The sequence below is a fragment of the Poeciliopsis prolifica genome, unplaced genomic scaffold (genome assembly GCF_027474105.1).
Source record: "Poeciliopsis prolifica strain line A6 unplaced genomic scaffold, Auburn_PproV2 SCAFFOLD026, whole genome shotgun sequence".
In the NCBI taxonomy this organism is placed as follows: Eukaryota; Metazoa; Chordata; class Actinopteri; order Cyprinodontiformes; family Poeciliidae; genus Poeciliopsis; species Poeciliopsis prolifica.
Window position 1 is genome coordinate 6,374,090 of NW_026562401.1, and position 27,531 is coordinate 6,401,620.

General features: G+C 39.0%; 3 protein-coding genes across 8 annotated transcripts in view; 2 read left to right on the top strand and 1 right to left on the bottom strand.

The window, feature by feature from the left end:
* Window positions 1-8,506, top strand: part of ddr1 (discoidin domain receptor tyrosine kinase 1) — an 80,809-nt gene extending 72,303 nt beyond the window's left edge. For all 6 annotated transcript variants that reach the window (XM_055047588.1, XM_055047584.1, XM_055047585.1 and 3 more), the window contains 4 exons: window positions 1,215-1,412; window positions 2,006-2,273; window positions 3,543-3,692; window positions 4,848-8,506. In XM_055047588.1, coding sequence (XP_054903563.1) covers window positions 1,215-1,412; window positions 2,006-2,273; window positions 3,543-3,692; window positions 4,848-4,988 — 757 coding nt within the window. In that variant the 3' untranslated portion in view covers window positions 4,989-8,506. The remainder of the gene's footprint in view (window positions 1-1,214; window positions 1,413-2,005; window positions 2,274-3,542; window positions 3,693-4,847) is intronic.
* Window positions 8,507-8,511: 5 nt separating this feature from the next.
* flot1b (flotillin 1b) lies at window positions 8,512-18,313 on the bottom strand. The gene is made up of 13 exons (XM_055047590.1): window positions 18,192-18,313; window positions 15,937-15,987; window positions 15,536-15,611; window positions 15,336-15,426; window positions 14,879-15,022; window positions 14,650-14,769; window positions 13,255-13,350; window positions 13,010-13,162; window positions 12,330-12,511; window positions 12,208-12,253; window positions 11,932-12,069; window positions 10,486-10,650; window positions 8,512-10,396 (listed from the first exon to the last, which is right to left on the bottom strand). The coding sequence occupies exons 2-13, from the start codon at window positions 15,977-15,979 to the stop codon at window positions 10,367-10,369; spliced, it is 1,284 nt and encodes a 427-aa protein (XP_054903565.1). The 5' UTR covers window positions 15,980-15,987; window positions 18,192-18,313; the 3' UTR covers window positions 8,512-10,366.
* A 4,325-nt stretch (window positions 18,314-22,638) lies between these two features.
* Window positions 22,639-26,855, top strand: tubb5 (tubulin, beta 5). The gene is made up of 5 exons (XM_055047666.1): window positions 22,639-22,793; window positions 25,041-25,149; window positions 25,311-25,421; window positions 25,511-25,755; window positions 25,869-26,855. Exons 1-5 carry the CDS (start codon window positions 22,737-22,739, stop codon window positions 26,679-26,681), a joined length of 1,335 nt encoding a protein of 444 aa, XP_054903641.1. The 5' UTR covers window positions 22,639-22,736; the 3' UTR covers window positions 26,682-26,855.
* The last annotated feature ends 676 nt before the right edge of the window (window positions 26,856-27,531 follow it).

Genomic DNA, 27,531 nt, shown 5'->3' on the forward strand with positions numbered 1-27,531 from the left:
CATTTTGTTTTTACAGTGCCCAAACCTCAATATCGGCTTTTACATTATAATTTTTTACTGTACCTAAATATATTTCTTTTCTTTTTTTTCCCAGTGTCTAAATCTGAATCTATTTATTTTTTACTTTACCTATTTATTTATTTTTATTTTTATTTTTCACTTTATTTTTTTAACTTTACAAATAGAAATTCAAAGTTATTTTTTGATTTGTAAATCTTTTTTTTTACTGTACTTAAATTTCTTTTTTTTCTTTAATTTTTCTATAGTACATAAACTATTTTTTACTGCACCTAAATAACGTGCTGAGCACACACACACACACACACACACACACACACACACACACACACATATATATATATGCTTTTAAAAAGATTACAGTACCTCTCATGTATAAACTATAGTTTATAATGTAAATTTTGTATTTCAGAACTTAATTAGATTAAATAAACAAATGGACAAATTTTAGTGACTATATCTTTCACGATTAGCCCAAAGCAGTGGATAGGGGTTTTGTGAGCAATTTACTTTAAAAAAAGTCCAACTAAATGTTACATAAATGTCACCTTGTCAACCACTCAGGGTTTTAATGTACAGACATAAACACTTTTTTTTACTCGATCAGGACAAGTGATACCTCTTTACTGTGCAGAGCCATATTTATGCTTCATTATTCACATTAAGTTCTTCACAAAAACAGCAAAATAAAACTGATAAGTTATGAAATGACCTAGCTTTCTTAAAAAAAAAAAAAAAACTAAAACTGATTTAAAGAAGGTCGTTGACTTAATGAAGGAGATTATGGCTGATTTCCTGAGGAGCTGCTGGGCCATGACTGCAAGCAGCTGGTACCAGACAGAATATCGCTCAAAATCTTAAATTAAATGCCTCCTATGGTGGGAAATGGAGAAGTGAAGATGTTGTTTGGGCAATGAAGCATTAAATGAACCACAAACATAGTGGGAGAGACGTTAACCAAGGCAGCAGGAATAGACATGTCTGCTCTGGATGAAGTCTCTGCTTTTGAGTTTAGCCTTAAATTGGATAAAAGATCTTCAGTAAACAAAGGAAACTGGGGGAAATATCTGCTTCTCTGTGGTTTTCTTCATGGTTGAGGAGTTTCAAACAAAAAACAGAGAGCTGGCGCTTTATGTTGGACGTTTGTACGAACTTGTTTTGTTGACTCAGCAGATCTGTCCCTTCTCTTCTGGCAGGAACGACTTCCTGAAGGAGGTGAAGATCTTGTCTCGCCTGAAGGACCCAAACATCATCCGGCTGCTGGGAGTGTGTGTGAGCAGCGATCCCCTCTGCATGGTCACCGAGTACATGGAGTGTGGAGACCTGAACCAGTATCTGTCCCAGCGTGTCCTGCTGGACAAAACTGGGCCTTCACACAATACGCCGACCATCAGGTAACTTGAAGGGGACCTACTACATAAAATTCACATTTTGCATGTTTTTGTGCTTCAGTTTGGCCTCTACTGTTTCAGAAAACCAGCACAAAGGCTTTTTTTGGCAATACATTAATGTTTTTTGGTGCCTAGAAAATGAGCCATTTTGATTGTTGACTCAAATTCATCGGGGACTTGGGTGGGGTTGCTGTTACCTAGCAACGCCACCCAAGCCCAACCCTGTCAACCCATGCTGAGCTCCTTCACGTTTTGTCAGCTGGTTTTACTGCAATACAGTGGCTTCTGGAAAAGATAAGTGCTTTGCTGTTGACTTACCAATCAGAAATCACTCGCTGTATTCTTGTTGGTTGTCCAGGAGGCTCCACTTCTGCTTTTCTAAGATGTAGAGTTGTATAATTGCACATCTGTTCACAGCTATTTCACAGTGTGATTGTAAACTTTGAGATTATTTGGATTTAAAGTGACAAGACGCCCTAAAACAGCTCAGACTAAGCATGGTTTTGAATCACCTTTAGACCCATCGTACCTAATCAAAGAAACTTTAAAGTAAACATCCTCAGCTACAGTTCCTGACGTTTCCCTTCTGTCCACAGTTATCCAGCGCTCATCTCCATGGCCAGCCAGATCGCATCAGGGATGAAGTTCCTGTCCTCTCTGAACTTTGTGCACCGGGATCTGGCCACTCGCAACTGCCTGGTCGGCGGTGAGAAGGGAGAGAGCGGAGACGATCGAGGCGGAGAGCGTCACATCAAGATCGCCGACTTCGGCATGAGCAGAAACCTGTACGCTGGAGACTACTACAGGATCCAAGGCAGAGCTGTGCTGCCTATACGATGGATGGCCTGGGAGTGCATCCTCATGGTGAGACGGACACGATGGTCTGTGTGTTCACAGGTTATCATGAACCGTGTTCAGTTTTATCTCTAAATGGTTTTTTTCTTTTAAGTCAAAACTTTTCTGGACTGAACTTTCTGGAGTCTCACTGCTTTTTACGCATAAAACCAAAAGTTTGTGTTAAATGCAGGGCAGATGTTTCTGTTGAGGTCAGGATTTAAATATAGAGGCTGAAAAATAACTGAATGCATGGATGGATTAATAGATGGCAGGTCAACATCTTTGAACATGGCCTAATATAGTGTTATACTCATAAGGAACACCTTAACGAAAAATATATTGGAGATACATCAGAAGAATTAATTTTAGCAGCTTCAAGATGATATTGACTAGAAAAACAATCATACTGAATAATTCCTCATCTTTTATTGTGTAATATTGATTGTGTTTGTGTTGCTCAGTAAATCATCATCTTCTTGAAAAACAATCAGGTATCTAGTTATAAGTGAAATAATTGTCAGTGGAACAAATCATTTACATTGTAAGATGGGAAAAATGTCCACTGGCAGATGATAACTTATAACTTGAAAGTTTTCATCAATATTGATAAATTGTTGACTTAAATAAGCTCCCATTTCTTGCTGATATGTTACTTGTAAGTTAATTTTGTCTTATTTCATGCTTTCTAAGATATATGCAATAGAAAGTAGACCAGAAATACGTGGTTTACTTTTGCAGTGTGCATGCTTGAGTTCTCTCAGGGTACTCCGGCTTCCTACCACAGTTCAAAACACGATGTCAGGTTACTGAGCTCCAAATTGTCCTTAGGTGTTATTTGTCCTTTGTGTCTCTGTTTGTTGTCCTGTGATGTTTTCTAATGGATGATATTACTCTTAGTGGTCCTGCATTAACTTGGTCCAGGCTGGAAGCCTCAGCATCTCTCCAAGAATAACTGGATTTGCTATTTATGCTCCTTTTTCAAAATTTAAAATGATTAAATTTCAGTTTTCCAGACTGTGTAGGAAACATGCATCTGTGATTTCTTTTAACTGCATCACAATTTTTCAGGTCAAGGCTTTTTGGTCCATTACTAGTAAAATTACACAAATAAAACATTGGAAAACAAACTAATGCACTGAAAAATGAAGCACTCACATGTGAAAGAAGCCCATTAGATGTGACATTCCTCTCCATCAGACTCACCTTTATGATAATGATGCTTGAAGTTGTGACACTAATGGAGGTTGTGACGATAAAGGCAGATGTTCAAGTGTGCGTGTTGCTGTGTGTCCTCAGGGGAAGTTCACCACGGCCAGCGACGTGTGGGCGTTCGGTGTCACTCTGTGGGAGATGCTGAGCGTTTGTCAGGAGCAGCCGTACTCCGACCTCACAGATGAGCAAGTCATCGACAACGCAGGGGAGTTCTTCAGAGACCAGGGCAGACAGGTACGACAAAAACATGAGCACAGCTGAAAAGGTTTATACTGAAACTGGACATTTAGAAAGTGATTTCACTCCTCAAAAATACACATTAGTCATGAGGCTTTTTTCACCAAAGTATTTGGGATCATTCAAGACGGGCCTTTGTGTTATTTTTCACCTGATTTTGTCCTTACAAGTCTTATTGCTTAAAGGTGACCCGTTATGCTTAATTGAACAGGTATTATTATTACACAGGTATTATCTATTAATTGAACAGATCTATGGGAGATACAACTGAGACAAAACATCAATTTCCTCAATAAAATATGGTGTTTATGATAAAATGGGACCTTTTATGCAAAATTCACTTTTTGCATGTTTTTGCATTTCCATTCGGGTTCTAAAAGCAGCACATAAAAAAACCACCCAGCTGTTTTTTGGTAATAAGTTCCTGTTTTATTTTTTTAGGGTCTGGACATTGAGTCATTTCAAAACCTTTGTAATTTAGTCAGAGTAAATGGGCGCTGCATAGTTACTAGCAATCCAAGCGGAGCTCCAGTACATTTGGTTTTACCACTACATGTGCTGTACAATGGCTGCTGGAAAACACAAGTGACTTCCATGTCAGAAACCACTTGCTGCATTCTTGTTGGTTGTGCAGGAGGCTCTACTAGTGCTTTTCAAAGATGCGCGGCTGTATAATTGCACATCTGTTTGCAGCCATTTCGACATGTGAATGTAAATTTTGGGGGCATATAAATGCCCCCAACTGATCATGTAGACCAAGGAGTCTACATGATGGACTCCTTGTTCCATCATGTCGAGAAATAAAACTTCCTGCAGCTTCTTGTGTGTTACACGAGATTAGTGACAAAACGCCTTAAAACAGCTCAGTCTGAAAGGAGCTCAAACTATTCAGAACTGATCAGAATGAAATCTGAAAATGTAGTGAACATGTTTTGTTTAGGCCATAGATCTGTTCAAGGTGGTATAATAAGTCACCTTTAATGTGAGCAGAACAGTATGGCTGCCCTGACTTGGCAGGCATACTTGGATATGATGCGTTCACTGATTGGAGAAAAAAAAACAGGTTTTTGAGTAGACTACTAATCAGGGCTAATGAAGCTGGTCAAAATAACCCAAAGTGACGTTCATCACATGCGTCTCTTTCTCTCTCAGGTGTATCTGAGCAGGCCGGCCGTGTGTCCTCAGGGTCTCTATGAGCTCATGTTGAGCTGCTGGAACAGAGACTGCAAGCTCCGCCCGTCTTTCGCCAACATCCACTCCTTTCTTACCGAGGACGCCATGAACATGGTTTGACGGAAGAACGACAGGAAGAAAGTTGACCTTTTTGCTTGAGCGGTGAAGTGGGCTGGTGTGGTGGTGGGTGCGTTCACAGGCACAGTGGGGTTACTCGCTTTTGTATTTTGTACTTTTTGGGCGGGTGGGGCTGAGACACCGCTGGTTCGGTTTTTATTCCACCTCAGACCCCCAAACGACGTCTTTTTAGTAGGTTACGTAGTAACTGGTGGTGGGTTCAGTCATCAAATCAGTTTTCTCTCATTTCAGATTGTGTCTCTTCTGATGCTGCAGAGTTAATATGTGGGAATCAGTCGCACAAAATACAGTTTCATGTCTGAAACATTCAAATTCAGCATTTTAATGTTATTTGTGGACAAACAGGTGAATGTGGTCATGTCACGAAGAACACCTGTCGTTTGGAGGTGAAAGGTCACGCAGGAATTGTCTTAGTATTTGTCTCACAGCATGCACTGTAACTCAGTGAGCTTACTCCCAGCTACGTCCCCTTTGGCCTACTTTTTATTACGACTCTTCATTTGATCTCAGCCCCACATTCTCGCCCAGTGACCCACATCCACAATGTTTGTGGGTAAATAAGGAGGCGTGGACCAGACAGGAGCAGCCTCCCTGTTTCGTCAGCGTGAACACGTCGCGTCTCCCGTCTTTAATCGTAACAGTCTGACCTGCATCTTGCACCCGACACCAAACGAGAAAAAAGGCACAGAAGACCAGAGTCTGCAGCTGCAAATTAACAAAAAAACATTTAGTTTTTTCTTCCACCAGAGAGACGTTGCTCTGGGACTCTTTTTCAGGCACCTTGTCAGGTGTTCTTCTTCTTATCATTGTTTCTTTATTTGACTGCAACTCAGTCAGAAAGGATCGACTTTAAAATTCCACAAATCAGCAGCACTTTACCCTACATGCATTTCCCCGACTGTGATGAAACTTGTCTTCAATGGGTCTGAATGATGATTCCTGATTCTGATCAGGACATACATCACAAACATGCACGCTCTCCTGTTAAAATGCCCGGCTTTTGTTACCTTAAAAATAAAAAGACAAGCTTTTTTTCACCTTTATATGGCATTCGTCTTGTACATTTCAACTAAATAAATAGAAAAAAATCAGTGAAAAGTAGAAAATATACAAAAAATAAATAAACAAACTTTTATTTCTATTTTGTTTCACATCCTTTCTCGAGGTTTTGTCAGATTTTTAGCCAGGCCCGGATGTTTTCTTTGGGTAAAATTACTTCTGTCTTCCAGCCGTACTCCTTGGTCCATCATGTAGAGAAATAAAACTTCCCGCAGCTTCTTGTGTGTTTTTGACTTAAATTGATATCTTCAAAGACAACCTTATTAATTGATCACATTCACTCTGATCAACTAAATCCTGAAATTGAATCAAAATATCGCAGGTTTTTTTGCACATTTTCACTCCTAATAAATTTGCTTATTTTACAATTGCACTGTGAATAAATAAATATATATGTCACAATAACAGTGCAGTAGGTGAGGAATGGATTGACATTTTTAAAGGCACAGATGTCCGGCATGTTAGCAGGAGGAGTGAAAACGTCTGAGACCTTCTCTGCCAAACCATTAGATGTAAAAAATTGTTTTAAAACCTGGAATGGCATTCTGGATTCAAACAGCAATCCCATGTAAGCTTTCAGAGCGCCGAGATGTTACTGATCTTATAATTTTCTTTTATATCACTGTAATTTCATGGCATTATGCAAACGGGGAATTCTGGGATTCCTGATGTTTTTTTTGTTTGTTTGTTTAGTTTTTTTTTGGAGTGAAAGTCGATCTCTGTGTTGATCCATGTGTGAGCTGACCGCAGTGGAACCAGTACTTCAACCTTACTGTCTGTACAGCACTGTAAATCTGAGATCACCCTGATTGTGAAGTAATACTTGTTTAGTGATTGGTTGTGCCATTTCATTCATTTTGATACACTGTAGTTCACTTTTTTTTTCTTTTTTTTAAGCTTGGTTATAGTAAAAAGTATGTACACTCACTTTCAATTTAAGGGATTTCAAGAGATGTTTTTGGTTGTCACCAGATTATTTCCTGAAATGAACAAAATCATATTACTGCATCATTATTTATGATAAAGAAGCTGTAGCAGCAATAGCCTGAAGACCTGCCTCCTGTTTGAGGTGCCTTGGTTCTTTTTGTTCAACATTGCTTGAATTTGCTACATTTCTCCATCTCAGTTGTGTTCTAGCTTGAAGGGGAAAACAGTTTACATGTATTTACAAAATAAAAGTCGAAGAATATGAAATAAGATGGCATGAAATAATAAGAGAAAGCACATGAAAGTTGGCAAATAGAGACTGCGTGATGAATGTATTGCCAATTTATAAGGAGGATTGTCCGGTGAAGAGGAGAAAGTCAGGAGAAATGTTGTTAGTGCAATAGCTTGGAGACTCAGCAAACCAGCACCCTACATAGGAGCTTAAAGGTACAGTTTGAGCTAGAAAATTATCTCCTTCTCACTAAAGCCATAGAGAACCACTGGCCTCCAGGTGGTGCTGTTACACCTTCTTCATCCATATATTGAAGTGCTTCCTGTTATTGATGGTTTCAACTCAAAATGTTTGTTTAAAAAAAAGTGTGCTTTAAAATTACTTTAAAAACATATTGAAAGGCTGATTGACTTGTGTTTCATGCTGGTACAAGTTTTAACCCAGAACACAGTTTACTCTCCTTGTTGCCCTTTGATGTTCAACAGGGCAATGACTTGAATTATTCAGCTTAATTTCAAATTTGACTGAAATCTTGGGATTTCTTAGCGGATTTCTTTAGATGCTTCTCAAGCACCAGATGTTTTTAGCATAAGCTCTTTTATTTAATGGGTGAATGTGTCGATATCCATATAAAATGTCTATCCAATAGTTGTTCAACCTTCTAATTGTGTTGTATCAAAGATTCCTCGTCCAGATTGAGGTGAATAAAGTCTAAAATGGTTTTATTTGAATTATCTGGTTCCAAATTGTGCAGAAAAGGTTGTATAACTGTTCAGTTTGATGGCCAAAAACATGTTTTTTTCAGGTCTCTGTTGCCATTACACATTAGCAAGCTGCTAAAACTTCAGTTTTCACATAAATAGCTGATTAACTGTATTTGTTCAGCACTCAGTTAACTCAAACATGTTGAGACTGCAGTGTCTCTATTTATTAAAGAATGTGTCTCGGTTCAGGTTGTGTCAACTCAATTTAAAAATCTGGTGATGACCAACACATTTTTGTCCCTTTTAGTAAAATTATAATATTGAAGTTGGTTGTACTTAACATTTTCCTATAATTCTTCCCAATCTGTCTGATTTCACAGTATGTACATATTCAAAGGACAGGATTACAGTTTTCTTTGCTAATGTATAGATAACTCCCTGTCACATTTTTATCATTGCTCTAGAAACGCTTGTTACCTTCAAGCTCTTATTCATTGCTGTTCTATTTTTGTAGATGTTTTATTAAAGTTACCCTTTTCAAATAAAACTGAACAGGCTCACACTGTGTACAAACACCAGGCTGTTTTCAGTGAGTTAAACATTTTATTAATCGTTCACTACAGACTATTTAGTACAAGCAGTTTCACACTATATATGACTTACGTTCCTGTCAGTTGAAGTAGCCATGCAACAAATGTTTTCGAAGCATTCTTCACAAGAATCACATCGACAGCAAGAAGGCTTGCTAATGCAAAACCTTTAGGTGTTTTGGGTAAAAGTCTATTAAATCTGATACAGATACAACTGGTAGTTAATACACATACAACAAAATTTATAAGAATACACCTGCAGTTGTATTAGAACAGGTCTCAGCTAACGTCTCAAACATTCTGTATGATTTTATCATTTAAAGGTTCAGTACGATCAAAATTGGAAAAAAAAAACATCCAAAGTTCAATTTAAACTCCAAGAAGAAAAGAAAAACATACATAAGCTGAGGTGTGAATTGTTACATTAGTGCAGATTCTCTCTACAGCATAAAACATAAGCCCAGAACTTTGACTGCAACGCTGCTGCAAAGAGACAACATGCTTTTCTCCAACCACGAGACACCGTCAATGAACAGGAAAACCTCAAAACTTTCTTCTCGTCAAACAAAAACTTGTTCTCATCACACTTCCTCCGACATTTTGAGACTGAAATCCCTCTGCCTGCAGCTCAAACTAAGAAATGTAGCCAAAGTCGGCTGTCTGGGTTTCATAAAGTTGTTTGAACATCATCTAGCAGTGATTAGTAATTTAATTACCAAAGAGGAAAACAGATGTGTCAAACTGAAAGCCTGGGGGCAAAACTGGGCCCTCTTGACTCGAAAGGCACACATAAATAGAACCGCCATGATAACAGCAAGCTTAATTATTTTATCAATCAATTATTGGCAAATTGTATCAATCTGTCACCCCAGTTTTTGTGAATTATTGGGGAAACTTGCGTAAAATCAACAAATCCCTGCACTTTTTCACATTAACGCATAATTGTGAGTTTATAAGAAATTATTTGCAAAACTCTGTCGAAGATTGGCTCTAAATGACCTGCAGGTTGCAGTATTTTTACTATACTTCTACTAATTAGCTGCCTCAGCCTTACTTTATGAGGGGTGATGTGGTGAATAATGAAAACATTTTTATTGTAAAAATATTGATTGTGAAAACTTGCAGAGACTGAAGATATGTTCAGTGTTTCATTTTAAGAATTGATTTATATCTTAATAACTTAATGGGTTTCATCAACAAATTCTGGTACAACCGGCCCTTTAAGAACATTTACGGTCTTGATTTGGCCCAAAAGGAAAATGACTTTGACAGCCCTGATTTAAGAGCTCTACATAATCAACAGTCAGGACCACAGAAAGAGCGACAATTGTTGTAGTAAACAAATGTGAGAGCTTTCCCTACATTTCAGACCTGATTTTGACTGGGAGGAGCCGCTCTTCAAGTGACAGGACAGTTCTTCCATTGTAGCAGCAGGTGTAATTCGGGCTCCCTGAACTTGCTAAAGCACTTTGCATTCTGATATAAATTAAAAAAGGCACAGTGACCTCTGATCCGAGGAGCGATGGTTTAGCGGTCCAGCTCATTCGCAGGAACGATGAGGAAAACCACAAGGCAAGAAGTTGCATATTGAAAACCAGGTATAAAAAGGCAGCAGCTCTGACTTCATGTTGAGCTAAAGTGGGCTGCGCGGCTGCGACTCCGGCGGGCCCAAAAAACATTGAGTGTTTCTGTGGACGATAACAACAAGGAGAAAAACAGCAGACATCCAGGAAATGAGGAGAAACCACAGAAAGGAGGGGAAACATGCATGGACCAACAGCAAGAGAAGAACGACGGCACACATTGGACACGAGGAGGAGGCGTGGCGCTCTCAGATGATCACCCTTCCTAACGCACACGGGACGCCTTCGAAGTGACCTGAATCAGAGGGAAATAAGAAATCAACATTCTCAGTTTACTCAGTCAGGTGAATTACCTGTTCTTTAACAGATCGGAGTCAGGAGTACCTGTGAGATTTCAACTCCTGTGAGTTTTTCCACAGCCTCTGGCAGCCGGGTCATGATCTCCAGAACCTCCCCTGCCAGTTTGGCGGCTCCCACCTCTGAGCCGCCGCTGGACACCATGGTGATCTTCTGCGCCTTCGACATCGGCTTGCTGATCTCCTCAGCCATCTGCAGCGGAACATCATGAGAGAAAGCATAAAGGATAAGTGAGAAATTTTAAATAAAATGACAAAATGTTTTCAGATGGAATCAACAGTTTTAAGGAATGAAAAATTATGTTAAAAAAAAAGGTTACAATCCAATATTTTGGGTGTATTTTACAAAGTGGGCTGAGTTTCATAAAGTTGCTTGAACATCGTCTAACATCCCTAAATTTATTTTTTACAGAAGAAACCAGATGTTTAAATATACCTTATAAAAAAAGCCAGACATCATTTTTATTCTCAACTTCTAAAGTTACATCACAACAAACTTCTCTTACTTTACGGTAACAGAACCAATGAAACATTGGTTTCATTTGGTTCTGATTAAACTGAAATACTGGGGAAAAATGTTGGTTCTGGATTTAAAGTGTCACCTGGAGCTGAGGGAGAGGTCATGAGGGAGGAGGGAAGAGGTGAACTCAGGGCTCATTTCTATTTGCTAAATGCCACAAAGATGAGGAAATATGTCAGATTTACTAATTATGTCTTCAAAATCTGAAGCTAGATACATTTATCTGGTAGTTTTGCCTCTGAACTGCATTCAAACTTTTTGTTTTCGTCCTCCATGTTGTCCTGACATGACTGAGTCGGGTTTGAAGTCCGCTTCGCTCACGCGCCTTTTCAGATCTGACCATAAACTCTGTTTAACACTGAGATTAGGACTTTAACAGGGCCACACCAAAACATTGAGTTTATTTTCCATGAGCCACTTTATAATCCTACTGTCCCTTTAGAACACAGTTAAACCTTTCCACATAATAAATCTGAAATTTTTGGTTTCATTATTGTGGCAATTAGCAAATATAAGTCATTTTTGTAGTTCTAACTGGCCTAAAACAGTTGAAGTTTGATTTGATGTAACTTCAGATGGTGAGAGAAAGAGGTGAGCGTCTTTTGGTGACTGTGAACTTCTGGTTTCAGCTCTTTTCTAAAGGTAAATCTGACTTGGTTCATACAGTAAACACACATCTTGCTCTGCTGAGGATCTTTGCACAGCGAGATGTTTTCAGATCTCAGGCTAAGATCAGTTTGGTTCTTCTTTCTTTCATATTCATGGTTATCATTTGTAATGATAATAATTAATGACGAGAGTTTACTGCAGCCCTCTCACCCCTTCGGTGTCTTTTCCGTCATTCTCTAAATAAAAATTGAAGAGGAATAAAAAGTAATTTTGTTTTTGGCTAATTAAGAGATTATTCTCTCAACCCTAAGATTTGTTTAGATTATTCTAGAGAGTTAAACTGACCAGAGGAAGTTTCTCCAGCAGCATGTCCACCATGGCTCCATCTTTGTACTGCTTAAAGGCCTCGGCCTTTTTGGCCATCTGCTCTGCTTCAGCGCGACCTTTAGCCTCCACAGCAAAGGCCTCGGCGTCGCCCTTCATCTGCATGAAAGTAAAAAAACACAGATGCTCATTAGAGACAACAGCTCAAACGAAGTAGCAGAGTAAGACTGTCACTTCTCACAAAACCAAACATAATATTATAGTTAATACTATTAACAAGTAAAAGTCAGTTTTTACCTTAATCGACTCTGCCTCAGCTTCAGCCTCCATGATGAGCTGCAGACTGAACAAAAGAAGAACAGAACAAGTAAAACACTCACTTTTCAATGAACTCAACAAAATGGAGGCATGCTGCTCACCGCTGCGCCTCGGCTATCTTCTCCATCCGGTATTTCTCAGCTTCTGCAGGTTTCCTAACTTTGGCCTCCAGCTCCTTCTCTTTGCGGATGATTTCCTGGTCCTGCAGCGTGATCTGCTGCGTTCGTTCCACCACCTGAACCTGCATCTTCTCCTCCTCGATGCGCTGCTTGGTCTTGGCCACCTAATGTGTGATATTTAAAGGTGACCCATTATGATTCCTTGAACAGGTTAGGATAAGATCTATACAAAACATATCCATTCAATTTTTCGGACAAAATTGTGAGATTTCATTCTGCTCAGTTCCTCCTATTTGGGTTCTTTCAGAATGAGCTGTTTTAGGGCGTCTTGTCACTTTAAATCCAGATGAGCTGTTGGTGGTCGCGCCCTCAACTCAACAATCACACTCGCATATAAAAATGGCTGCAAACAGATGCACAAACATGCAACTGCACATTTTTGAGAAGCAGAAGTGGAGCCTCCTGCACAACCAACAAGAATGGAGCAAGTGGTTCCTGGATAGTAAGTCAACAATAAAACGCTTGTCTTTTCCAGCAGCCATTGTACAGAGTATACAGCAGTGAAACCATGCAAAATGTGAATTTTGCCTTGTAGTTCCCCTGAAACAATAAAATGTGATGCGTCATTTACAAACTGTGTTGCAGTGTGTTGCTGTAGGCACCTGAAGCTGGTAGGCCATCTCTGACTCGGCCTTCTTGGAGTTGACCTCAATGTCGTAGGCTGCTTTCTTCAGCTCAAAGTCTCTCTGAGCTTTCGCCATTTCGATCTCGTTCTTGTACTGCGCAGAAACCTTTTCCTGCATTGCATGAGCCTCCTGCATACAGCCAGCGAGACAGGAACAGATCATGAGGAAATTATTCCAAATAATATTTTTTCACCATTTATTTCCACAGTTTAATTCTTTACCCTGATAACAGCATCACGTTTATACTGAGCCTCTCCGATCCTTGCGTCTCTCTGGACCTGGGCTGTCCGGGCTTTTCCCAGAGAGTGAAGGTAATCCTGCAGAAAAGAGGAAATATTAGAAAACACAAATAAACTTGCAGACCAAACAAGTTCCAATAAAAATGTAAAAGAAGCCATTTTTTTTAATTTATACTTTTAAATTTAGTTAATTCAGAGGTGGAACTAGAAAAGTTTAAATAACAATCAGTTTTCTGTTTTTTCTGTTTCACTGGCTGTGAAGTGACACGATAATATTTCATGGCCACTCTCTAAAATGGGAAAGACAAGAAAACACACCATTTAGGTTCGCCTGATGTCCTATTGACCTCCAAAACTCAAGAAATAGCTGCAAAAAATATACAGTATCTTGGCCTAAAACTGCCCAAATAATTCTGTCAAATAACATTTAAGATTATTTAAAACTTCTTGAAGTTTAAAACACACATAATAAAATGCAAGACTTTAAGATCCAGCAGAGCGTCTGCAGCAGTGGAGTCAGCCTTGTTTTTATTTCAGCATCATGAATGTACTCAATATAATTACCCACTAGACTGTTACAATGTGAATAAATAGACATCTGCAGTCCCTCATAAAGTTAAGTAAACTTTTTCAGATTGAATTCAGATGGAAACTGCTTTGATTTTACTGATAAATATTTAGGCACATAACTATCTCTTTATTTACAGCCTAAATGGCCACATAAGTACATCTGATGCCTCGAGTTTGATACATGAAACAAATTGTGAAAACGAAAACAATATACCTACTGTAAGGTACAGTAGGAAATTTGAGATGCAGTAGGTCTATTTACCTTCTGAATGAATCCTGTTAAAACAGCACCACAAAGTCAGCAGCAGGGAATTTCAAATAAAAATTTGGTGGATAAAGTAAGTTGATAAAATCAATCGTCAGGAGTTTCATGAGGATAAGAACCAAACATCAACACATAGAGTCACAAGATTCAAAATAAACCAATTTCATCCAACCTTGTGCTGATTGTGCAACAAAACAAAAAAGGAATTTATGACTGTGTGAATTAAAATGACTTCTGCAATTAGGCAGAGAAGGATTTAAACTCCCTATAAGCTCCCAGCATTAAATGAGTTTGTCACTTTAACACACTGAAACCCAATGACACGCAGACATTCGGATGTAGTGCATTAGTTAAACCAATGAAGAAATGATTCGACTACTGCTGGAGCACTTAGGCCTGAACGAGGCTGGGAGTTAGCCAGGTCAAAAATCAGTCACTCAAGTTCTTCAATAGCGGAAACCATCCGAGACGGAGAGCTTCATTAGACGCCAGCAAATGTCTTCTGCTTCCAGATGTTTGACTTTTATTTAGAGAATACAAACCTGATCATCGTGGACGTCTTTCAGGGTGTAGCTGACCACACCGATGCCCATGTTGACCAGGTCGGAGGAGGCCACCTTGAACACCTGCTCAGAGAACTTCTTACGATCCTGGTAGATCTCCTGCACAGAAAGCAAAACATTACCGCAGATTTTACCACACAATTCATCGTTCTGACCCGTGTGATGTTAAATTTCAAGTGAAAACATGTGAAGGTGTTGGCGGACTGACCTCGACAGTCAGATGAGCGATGATGGCTCTCTGGTGGCCCTCCAGGGTCTCCAGAGCGATCTGAGCGACCTCAGCCTCAGACTTCCCCATGAACATCTGACAGGCTGTGGCCAGCATCTCCTTGTTCTGACCCTGAATCTTCACCTGGGATAAGAAAAACTAAATGATTTAGTTAAAAGTGAAACTAAAGATTTAAAAGAGGGAGAACATTTAGTAAGATTTCACAGAGTCTTTCCACATTGCCTTGCAAATTTCATTTTATCCCTTGAAACTTTTTCACAAACTACATTGTATTTTTGTTATAACTGCAGATTGTTTTTGTTGAAATGTTACCATTTCTGTACAGTATTTTTATTCCTTGTTCTGTTTTTATTTTACAGTCTACTTTCGTGTGAGTCTGTTAAACTTTCTGGTGATAAAGCATTTCTACCTCACAACATCAACGGTCGACGCTCACCTGTGCAATTCCAGTGACCGAGATGGGGACGCCATGACGAGTGTAGACTTTATCACTTTTCACGTTCAGAGTCAGGGTGTTGAGTGTGATTCTACGGCAGTAAAACCCAAAGCAAGCATGACGAAGCAGAAATGATAATATGCTGATCATTTATGTGCTCTCATTTATCTCCTGAACCATGCAGGCAGAAGGCGGCTCACCTCTGGATCTTCTGGATGCACGGGATGACAAACACTCTTCCTCCAGCAATCATCAGAGGTGGAGAACGGCCGCAGCCTAATGGGGGAGAAGAGAAACCATTTAACATTACAGTGCTGATTAGTGACAAACAACCAGCTGCTTCACTATCCAGAGAAAACCGAAACAGATCAGTTATGGCTTCATTTCACAATACAGGCGAGTTAGTCGCAGCATATTGAAGAAAACTGGAAAATCCCCGAGCTGAAAATCCAATCTGAGCAAATAATTTGATCACAAATCTTCAGTAAAAGCAGAACACATTTATAAACACGGTCATTAAGTATCATCTGTTTCTACCAGCTACTGAAAGGATTTTCTAAACATCCTGTGTTATTGCAGGAAATAAGCAGGAATTTATTACCAGACACCACCATGGCTTCATTGGGTCCACATGTGTAAAACATCTTGATTCCTGAAGGAATAAAATGTATATTTATTATTTTAAAAGGAATCTTTCAGCAATCTGTGAGCAGTGAAAACAGGATTTTATAATACTATAATGAAAATCTATATTTGGATAAAAGTATTTGTGACCAAGATGCAAATGAAAACCAAAACCCTTCACATTTATTACCACATAAAAATAGATAAATGTATGCATAATACATTTTGTTGAATGATAAATTGCAATAAACAATAATATTATTGAGACTATTTGTAAGTAGGATCATGATAATGGCATAATAATGAAAGTTTGCCCTCTCAAAGATCAATAAACGCAAATTTTGAACTGGAAGATATTTAAAACATCCAAAAAAAGACAACTAAAAACAATAAATAAAACTGAAATAAATACCATACACAACCTAAACCATAAATTAAATGGATTATTAAATCTCTGTGAACAAAATTGGCCTTTAAGAAAATATTAATCATCAGATCAGAAATCATCCAGCTGATTTTTATTTATTATGTGATTAATTTATTATTGTGACAAGCTTCTTTATGACATGTAATAAATAACAGATTAAAGTTCATGTATAAAAAATATATATAACTGATATATAAAAAGATTCACAGGAAAAAGTCAGCTTGTGTGAAATTATCCACAGGGAAAAGTTACATTCTGACTGGCAAATTATTACACATAAAACCATTTAATGTGCAGAGTTTTGTGTATAGTGGAGGATCTGTGATGCTGTGGGCCTCTTTTCTTTCACACAACATGGGAATCTTGAAAGAGCTCTTGAAATTACCAGGACATTTTAAATATTAAATAAAAACCTCAGTTAGAAACCTAAAAACTTGTCAACTGCATATTGATTGGAAAATGTGGACGAATGATTCATCAAACTGACAAATAGCACATTTACCTCCCTATATAAAGGATGAGTCCCAAAGAATGTAGCAAAACAGTCAACATTTTTCACAAACATTTTTGAAGCCACAAACTTGCTTTATATTCCAATTTTACTTTACTTCTTAAATCACCTTTATTATAGTCATTAAGTCAAAACTAAGACAAGCAGAGGAGTACAGTAACAACATTTACCTAGTTGAGTAACATTTTGGGGAAAAAGTTTTCTTTTAATACTAGCTTTGCGACACTATAGTTCAGGGGTGTCCAAAGTGTGGCCCAGGGATCATTTGTGGCCCTTAAACTGATTTTGTAAATATGCTACTAAGAAGGTGACATTTGCATCCGAATCAACGTTAATCTAAGTTATTAAATTTGGGTAAATGTAGCAAGCATTATGACAGAAAGTGACACAACTACACATATTTATTTTAATACATCAAACGTCCAAAATCCTGTTTCAATTTTCAGATCTACAACTACAAAAAATAACTACTTCATTTGCTTGACTTTACTTTTTTTGATTATCTTTACTTTATTGGCCTCTGAACACTTTTGGCCCATATGACAAAAAAATGTGGACAACCCTGCTATAGTTTTTACTACAACTTGAGTAATGCTATTGTGAAGTTTTACAACTCTTACCTGAGACAAATATTCAAATTTTAACCAAAGATGCATGAAACACAGACACAAGTGAGACCTCCTGTTTGTTCCCAAGCTTTGTTCTTCTAACGTTTATAAACAGCTGAGCCTGCTGTAAAAGGTCAGGTCAACACAAGACAAATATTATAGTACAAAAGATATTATCACAGCAACTATTTCGCAATGCTGTAGCTAGCATATATTTTCACTACTGTAAATACTCAAGTTACTGAGTATTTACAGTAGTGAATACTCAAATTATTGAGTATTTACAGTAGTGAATACTCAAATTATTGAGTATTTACAGTAGTGACTGCTGGAGTGCTGGTGCTCTGTGTGTTTTCAACCTAACGGCTCCTCCCTCTTTCCCACGAACCCACTGAAATCTTCCTTACATCTTCCCAAACAAAACTTTTAAACACAAAAGCTATCCCCGTGTTAAAAAAGAAAAACGAAACTTTGACCAAACCGAAAACAACACTCTTTATCTGAAATCACGGAGCTAAGAAAGCTAACATAAGCTCGCCTTTAGCACACAGGGGAAGAAGGGACGTAAATTACTTAGTACACACTAGCAGTAAAGGATTAACACAGCTACACTTCAGCCAAATAAACACCGGAACCGACTGATTCTGTTTAATCCGCTCCTATTTGGTTGATAAGAGACAACAAACCTTTTCAGGATGCAATATAATGAGTTTCGTGCTGCTGCGGACAGATTGTACTGTATGTAGCTCGGTGATTGTCAGAAGAATGTCGTTGAGAAAAGGAAGTATCCCTTTACCACGCCCCATTTGACTGGCGCCATCTAGTGGTGAATCTGGTCTGGATCTGCGCACAAACAAGGTTTTAAAAAATAGATGCTTATTATTTCAAAGACTACAAACAAAAAATCAGTAAATACATGTGATTATTGTGGGTCATTAAACAATTTTAAGTTATCATAAAGTGTATTTTTGTACCAGTACATTTATTTCACAATCTGTGTTCTGTTCCTTGTTTTTCTTTGTTTTTGTACCAAAGATGTTTTCTCAGTTGAAAAATAAAGTGTGACCAAACAAAGAATTTGACTCCACTTCCAATTCCTCACATTGTACAGACATTATGCATAATTAGATAAGCATTAGAGGGAGAAAAGTTAAGAGTAAAGTGAAAATACACAAGACATGTACATGTTCATTTTATTGTAGTGTCCTCTTAGCAAAAAGTATAGGGTAATTTTATTACATAGGCTTGAAGATAAAAGCACAGAAAGTATCATAGAACATGTACCTTGGGTGTATTAGAAAATATACTAATATAATAAAATACAACTGTTTTTTGTTTACAAAAGTTTATATTAAGTTTGCTTTAATAAAGTCGTTTTAAGTTTGCAAACATATTGTCTGATGTAAGTATATATGCAACACATAGTCTGATGTAAGTATATATGTGTGGTTCATATTTTAGTTTATTGTTGCATATTTAATGAATAAGTGTAAGCATTGATATGTATTTACTCTCTGACTGTTCTATATACTTTACAGTACAAGCCAAGTGTGTTTCACTATCCTATTCTTAAGTATGTAACATATGGCTTGCTTTAAGTACACTTCAAATAGACAGCCAAACTACAGCTTATTAAGGGTCACAGAGTTAGTATGCAACTCTGGCTGTAAGGAGTCCATTGTGTTCATCAGCTAGACAGCCTGAAGGAAGAAAACTGTCTCTGTGACGTCTGGTTTTTGTAAATAGTGTTTTGTAGAACCGACTTGAAGATAAAAGTCTAAACAGTTTGTGTCCAGGATGTGTGGGGTTGGGACAGTTGTTAGCTGCCCTTTTCCTGACCTGACCTGCACAAGTCCTGGACGGAACAGAGGCCGGCCCTAATAAGCCGCCCTGCAGACTTAATTGTTGGGTACAGTTTGGACCTGTCCAGTTCTGTGGTTAAGTCAAACCACACAATGTAAACCACAAAATTATGTTTCTGTTTTATACATTTAAAAAAATATAGTAATCTTATTGGGATGATTATGTGTACCTACATTTTAAAAAAGCAGTGATTTAAAAAAAAATAAAAACACTCTTTCACATCACCTTATTAACGGAAATGCTTTTTTTTAATCTCAGGAAGTCAAATGCTTTCTGTTTTATTGACTGAGAACAAAACTATCTAAGAATAGGATTTGGATCACTCTTTGTTCTTCTTTATTTCAGGTATATTTAGCAACATTGACTGAGTGGGACTGTTTTGGAGTATAAGTTGCTGGATGTTGGTGGTTCTGTTCAAAATTACACTAACAGGAACAAACATAGATAATTAAATACTTTGTAATGTACCAGACACCTTCTATTTTAATTTAGATTGAATTTTATATGTTAAATTTTTCCAAAACATTTTTAACAAGAGTACATCTGCATTCGTTGCACGTTCTGGTCTTGAATTGCTGAAAGGGGCTAAACAAATGTATTTCAAGGGCCACACGTGGTATATCCTGCTGCAACACAATAACTGGCCACTTTATTAGGCACACCCTCCTGGAAAATTGCTGGAGCCCCATTTGACTTTAGGACTCATGTCATCATTGTTGTCATGTATTTAACCAGGGGAACTCAAACATTTTTATGAAATGTTGTTTTCTATAGACTTGATCAGTTGTGGATTTGTCACAAGCTTCTCCCCAGGACCAAATGTGCTCTAGTGCATTGTGGTCTGGTGACTGTGGAGACCATTGGAGAACAGAGAAGTTGTTGTCAGGTTTCAAAAATAGTTTCAGATTACCTGAAACTTACAGGCTGGGTTAACATCTCAGACTTTGTGTTTCCTTCTTGGAGGTAGTTGAATTTTATTTGTGAAGCCACATTTTTCCCGGCAGAACACCACTGAGCAACATGATGAGCAGGTTCTCATTGATATGACCTGTAACCTGTAGAAACAATGTTGATCTCTGTTTGAACTATCAGACGCTAAGTGACATAATCTTAGTTCCCTAAAGCAGTTTTATGTGGTTTGAAACATGTTGACATTTACTGACTTTGCTCTCTGATGACCTGAGGCATAAGCTGCTTGCTGACAAAGCAGTCTAGCGCTTTCCCAAAAGCTTCACCCATTTCCTTATATAATTATTTTCTCTTCAGATTTAAACTGACTAAATTTAGAATATGCAAAACATTATGACTTTTAAATTTGGATAATATTGTTGTAAATAAACAAAGCACCTCCAGCACTAAAGAATCACTTATGGTATTGTCATGAATCTCACATTTATTTTTAGGCTTTTAATGGTGCATATGACCTGTTTGTTACCAAGGTGCAGCAATGACACAATAAAGAATTTTAATGAAATTTTAAAAGAGAACGTTTGAGCAGAAAAATTTATTTAGTGTGAATTTTTACTTTCCCACAAATGTTAAACATAGAGGCTCAAGTGTAAACTGTGTACATCCATTAATATTTGAGGAACTACCTTCCTTGTGCTTATCAGCAGTTTTTTATGGTTGTCTCGTCCACTGTTTTTGTGGAACTAATTTGAATCGCAATGAAAAAGGCTTCTAAGAATATTCCATAGAGTTTCAATAAGGTGGAGACTACAGGTGTTGAAGATTGTTCCTGCTTTATTCATTTCAAAATCAACTTTGATTTGTATTTTTGGAGTATTGTTCTGTTGAAAAACAACATTGTTCCCAAGTTTTTAGCATCAGACTTTGATTTAAACTGAAGTTGAGGAATTTGACATTGTCTTTCTTCATTAGTACAAAAATATCAGTGAGCGCCAAACAGTCCCACAACATGAAGCTTTCACCACCATATCTGGCAGAATATCAACTTTTAACTGTGGTTCCTTCTAAGTCCAAAAAAACTTCTCTTGAAGTTTTGTCCATGTGATGCCCTTCAAATTTTGATTTCTCTAAACAATTTTGACTTTTCACCATGTGCTTCTTTCTTTTTAGTCTCCCAGTCATTCTGCATTGATGCTAAACATTCTTTACTGTGGAGAGAAATATTGCTGTTTTCTGAATTATTAAAGATCAAGACCAATTTCTTTTCACCAGGTTGGACTAAATTGTTAAAACTTTGACACAATTAACTGTTCTGACATGATCACTCATGCTGAAAATATGTACAGTATGCTTAAAGTTATGGACTGTGGCAGAAAAATAAATATCAGTTTAAGTGAGCTGTAATGTTTCTACGAAGAAGAGCAGCCACAATTATACAAGAAGTTTACCATTTGCAAACAATTAAACAAAAGAAGGTATGGTACATCTGCAAGTAACTAAAAGATATTTATTCAAATGTGTATATATTTTTGGCTGGACCAAAACAAATTTTAAATAAGAAATTGAAAATTAGTTTTGGTTAGACACAAGAGCTTTTTTTTTTTTTTGTCAAGCCATGCCATCCCCACCTTCCAAGGCCTTGCCACCCGAGACAGTGATCCATATTGCTCTCATAAAAACTACCACTAATGATGAATGTGTAAACATCTGTCTCTAGTTGAATAGTGTATATTATTACCCGTCTTAATCCATTAATTTTTCTCCCATTGGCGTCCTACATTTAGCCACATTGCTCAATGCTCTGCAGCTGCTGGATAGTTTCTTTTAAAATGATCTCATCCATTTACATCCAGGCTTTTTAATAGAGGGTTGACTACATTCTGGCATTCTCCCTGCATTCAGAAGCAAATATGCAATTGGATAAGGCAAGGGAAGAAAATGCACATAATGTATGCTCCATCTGAAGAACACTGAGGGTATTAAATCTTCCAAAATCAGTCAAATTGATCTGCTAGTGAGATTTCTTTTCCTGAACACATGCTGAAAAGGGCTTGAGTGAAATTGTCCCCATTTCCCCCCCAGCTGGACACGGAAATGTCCACCATCTGTTTCCTATAAAGTAGGCGATACGAGATGATATGTTATGGCTGACCCATGGCTGACAATAAATATTTCTGGACACCAGCTGGCAAAAATTTTGGCCAGTCTCCTTTTCTCATTTCCACTCCCTGATCTGCAACATCCCAGAACCCCGTCTCCTCCCCCAGTCTGTCCTCTGCAGCCAATCGGCGCCGTGCAGCCGCTGCATGTGGGCGTGTCCGCGACCCCCACCTCCCCTGGAAACGCTCCAGCCTTATAAATCCATTGTCCAGCGCGAGCTCTTAAGGCACCAGTCGGCTCCTCGTGCTGTAATTGCAACCTCTCCTCGCTCTTTATCTTAGAAAACTTTCACTTCCACGATGAGAGAAATCGTGCACATCCAGGCCGGCCAGTGCGGTAACCAGATCGGTGCCAAGGTAAGAGAACACCGTATTTCCTCTGAAACCATTCCTCCTCTTATTTAACACATTTCTGCTCATACAAAGACCTTCTTATGTTAGTTGTGAATAGAACCATTTATTTTCGGTGCATATATGATGAGTTTATTATCTTTAGGTTACACCAGCTGATCTGTCTCTGTGGTTTTCCAGTTTTGCACTGCGGTAACTGGTGGGTGGGTGTGTGCTTTGATATAACGGTACCACGGGGGTCTTGATGTCTCGACGGGATTTTTTTTTACTCCCCACACAACACCGGGCGTGTCCGCCTTCCCAACACTTTGGTTTCAGCTTATCCTCGGACATTGTTGAAGAGGAGAAGAAAGAGGGGAGAGTCTGTTCTCCAGTTGTCACAGCCCCCCTCAGTCAGACCAGTCTGCCTTCCTTTGTCTCCCTCAGGCAGATATGACCGGTATTTCAGACAATGAGTGGGAGTCTGGAGGAGAGGCCTAGTACTTCTCCTCTTCCTCCCTATTTGGATCAATAGCTCTTATTGATTAGATTTTTTTTTAATTCCACAGGCTGTGGAGAGGCAGACTGCAGTTCAAGTGATCTAGACAGGGATCTGGTGGAAGGGTGTGGCATGAATAATTGACTGAGGAAAAAAAATGAATTTCTCATTTTTACTGATACCGTCTAAAAGCCTCTATCATAATGAAGCTGTGCAGTAGTTGTTGATGATTTATACACATATTTTGATGTATTTGACCTAATTATTTATCCACAAGTGGTGGGATGTCAGCACAGTCTGAACGGGAACCAATAAATCAATTCATCATCTACCCAGGCTTTCACTAACAATTGAGTTCTGCAACAAAAGAGCTTACTGGCCTGTTATTATGGCCGTCTCATTGTTTCTTTATGCTACAGCTGATCATTTCATATGTTTACTTCTAATCTTCAAGATTGCACAACAGCAATAGGCTGGATTTTAAAAGATGCATCAGTATAGTCATGATGCAGTACTGGCAGAGGTGCTTATGTCCTGGAAAGCCAGACCCTCCTTTGTAATCGATGTCTTTCCTTCCATAACCAAATTAAAAGAAGGGTGGGGGAAGACTGGAGGAAACAGCTGATGCACAGTGGATGCAGAGGCAATTGCTTTAATCTGCATCTGCTTGCATTGTCTCTGTAGAACGCTTATGACTAATGCACACAGTATTAGAAAATCTGTATTCATCTTTTCCTTATACTTGTTGCTATAAATAAGGTTGGACAGAAAAGCAAGTAAATGTTTATTCACCTGAATTCGCTATTTTTGCTCCTTGTTTGACTAAGCTGATAAAACTACTACTGCTGCCCTTTCAGATAAGATCTCTATTTGTTTCCACTCCCTTGGGATCCATTGACTCAGATGTCCAGCTTATGTGATTGACAGAAATGCTGAATGCATACATTGCAGGAATCTGGGTCAGGGTGTGGCATTTTTTCCTGCTTATTGTCCTCATTCTTTCACTGTGATTCTTCATCTTTGCTGATAGCCATCTATTGTGTCACCTTCAGCCTTGCATCAGTTCTCTCATCTCTGTGTCTGTTTTGTTTTGTGCAGATCTTTTGTTCTTCTCGACCTCATCTGGCCTCGTTTTGCCATTACTGATTGCTATGTATCGATCTAAATGTCATGATTTGCATTCCACCGCTGACTCCCAAAGTGACTGCTTGCCCACAATACGGCTCATCCATATAAAGGAAATCATAATTTTGATGAATACATTTTAAAATAATAAAACATAAATAAATTAAAAGCAAAGAAAATGTTTGAAAATGTGGTCAAAGCTAATAATCGCCTGCATAATCACACTGGATTTTTGAATGGGTTTGTCTTTAAAGATCTTGAATGCAGTCTTTTTAAAAAGACTTGAATACAGATGGCCACTGTCCTCCTGTGTTGAACGACTGGGTGCAAATGAAGTTTATTCGCAGTACGGCGTGCAGAGTTCTCTGTAGCTCCTTTGTGCTGCTCCTCTGTCATATTTTACATGTGAAAGAGCTGCGTTCTGCAGTGTCATCAGCTGGCGGCTGTGGAAATATTAACAGCTGCGTTGCAGGAAATGCCTTTGATATGACACGCTTAAAAGGGCCTAACCGTCAGCCTGCAAAAAATGCAATCCCACTGCTGTTTTAGCCATTTAAATGCCCCAGTTTCATAAACCACATGGATATACAAAGCGTTTTTTTTCTATTGAAAGTAACAGGCATGTGATCACTTCCGTTTTGTGTCTGCAGTTCTGGGAAGTGATCAGCGACGAGCACGGCATTGATCCCACAGGCACTTACCATGGAGACAGTGACCTGCAGCTGGACAGGATCAGCGTCTACTACAATGAGGCCACAGGTTAGCTTCCCTCTTAAAAACTGTTTAATTAAACATTTATAGATCATTTTCTCTGGTAATGTCAGAAGTTTATTACAACTTTTATTTATTTTTTCATACAATATTGAACTGTTTTGCTCTTCATCTTTCTCTTTCATTGTCTTCTTCTCTTTCTTGTGAAGGAGGTAAATATGTACCGAGAGCCATTCTCGTGGATCTGGAGCCTGGAACTATGGACTCTGTGAGGTCTGGGCCCTTTGGACAGATCTTCAGACCTGACAATTTTGTATTTGGTGAGTAGAAACTTAATAAATCTTACTATTTTATGAATAAATACTAAAGCATCAAGAAAAAAACGCATCACTTTCTATCTTCTCCACAGGCCAAAGCGGTGCTGGAAACAACTGGGCCAAAGGTCACTACACAGAGGGAGCCGAGTTGGTGGACTCTGTTCTGGATGTGGTTCGCAAGGAGTCAGAGAGCTGCGACTGCCTGCAGGGCTTCCAGCTTACCCACTCTCTTGGTGGGGGAACAGGCTCTGGAATGGGAACCCTACTGATCAGCAAGATCCGTGAGGAGTACCCTGATCGGATCATGAACACCTTCAGTGTGGTGCCTTCCCCCAAGGTAACTGATCCTTGTGATGGCACATGCTCTGTTTGGGATTTAAATTTAGTTTGATTAGCCGTAGGTTCCCTATTTTAAGATCATATGACTGAATTAAAGTTGTTTATCTACAGGTTTCAGACACAGTGGTTGAGCCGTACAATGCTACCCTGTCAGTCCACCAGCTGGTAGAGAACACAGATGAAACTTACTGCATTGACAATGAGGCCCTGTATGACATCTGCTTCCGCACCCTGAAACTGACCACACCCACCTACGGTGACCTTAACCACCTGGTGTCCGCCACCATGAGCGGCGTAACCACCTGCCTGCGATTCCCCGGCCAGCTCAATGCTGATCTCCGCAAACTGGCCGTCAACATGGTGCCTTTCCCTCGTCTGCACTTCTTCATGCCTGGTTTTGCTCCCCTCACCAGCAGGGGCAGCCAGCAGTACCGTGCCCTGACGGTTCCAGAGCTGACCCAGCAGGTGTTTGACGCAAAGAACATGATGGCTGCTTGCGACCCACGCCACGGCCGCTACCTGACAGTGGCTGCTGTGTTCCGCGGTCGCATGTCCATGAAGGAAGTGGACGAGCAGATGCTAAATGTGCAAAACAAGAACAGCAGCTACTTTGTCGAGTGGATCCCCAACAACGTGAAGACCGCTGTCTGTGACATCCCACCCCGTGGCCTTAAGATGGCCGTCACTTTCATTGGCAACAGCACGGCCATCCAGGAGCTATTCAAGCGCATCTCTGAGCAGTTTACAGCCATGTTCCGCCGCAAGGCCTTCCTCCACTGGTATACAGGTGAAGGTATGGATGAGATGGAGTTCACCGAGGCAGAAAGCAACATGAACGACTTGGTGTCAGAGTACCAGCAGTACCAGGATGCCACTGCTGAGGAGGAGGGTGAGTTTGAGGAGGAGGCCGAAGAGGATGCCTGAAGATGTGAAGTCAAAAAGTCATTGCCAAAATGAAACTATGAAAGGAACAAACTACAAGTAACCAACACCCCCACATAGACTCAATAGCATTACTAGGAAAACTTAACTGTGTTCAAACTTTAGGTTGCAGTAGAAGTCCCCTGTCATTCAGTACCAATAAAGTTGACAAATTAAGCTGTCTGGTTCTTGTCTGATTCTTGTGGTCTTTTACTGTATACAGGTATTAAATGGCATGGAGATTGCGAGAGACTAGAAAATGCACTTGACAAAAATCAACATCACCTGATGGTTATACATGAATATAGCCAGTATATGAGCAAGATTAATTTCAGACCCACAGGCTGATCCTCTCCATGCCACACCTCACCAATGCAGTGCAAGACAGTGCATCCAAAGAATAGTCACAGTTCTTCACTTTATCCCCATTTTGTTAGACTTATTTCAAATTGGATTAATCTCTTTCCTCAAAATTCTGCACACAACTACCCCATAACAATGATGTGGAAAATGTATTAAAAATATAAAACCAAGAAAACACATTTACATAACTATTCAGTCTTTCTCATGACGCTCAAATTGAGCCGTTTCCACTGATTGGTCATCTGGGATGTTTCTACATCTTTAATGTATTGAACTTTATTCCTAAAGTTCACATTGCAGGTCAGATGTCAAACAAAATTGTCTGTGAATTCTGTCCTTAAAAACAGGATGGAAAAATTTATGCTGCTTTCAAGAATGAGACTATGCGCCTCCATAATTTGAATATTGAAGAAGTTTGGCACCACAAGGACTCTCTTCCTAGAGCGCTCCGGCTGTCTAATCTGAGCAATCTAATGATCTTAGTCGGCGA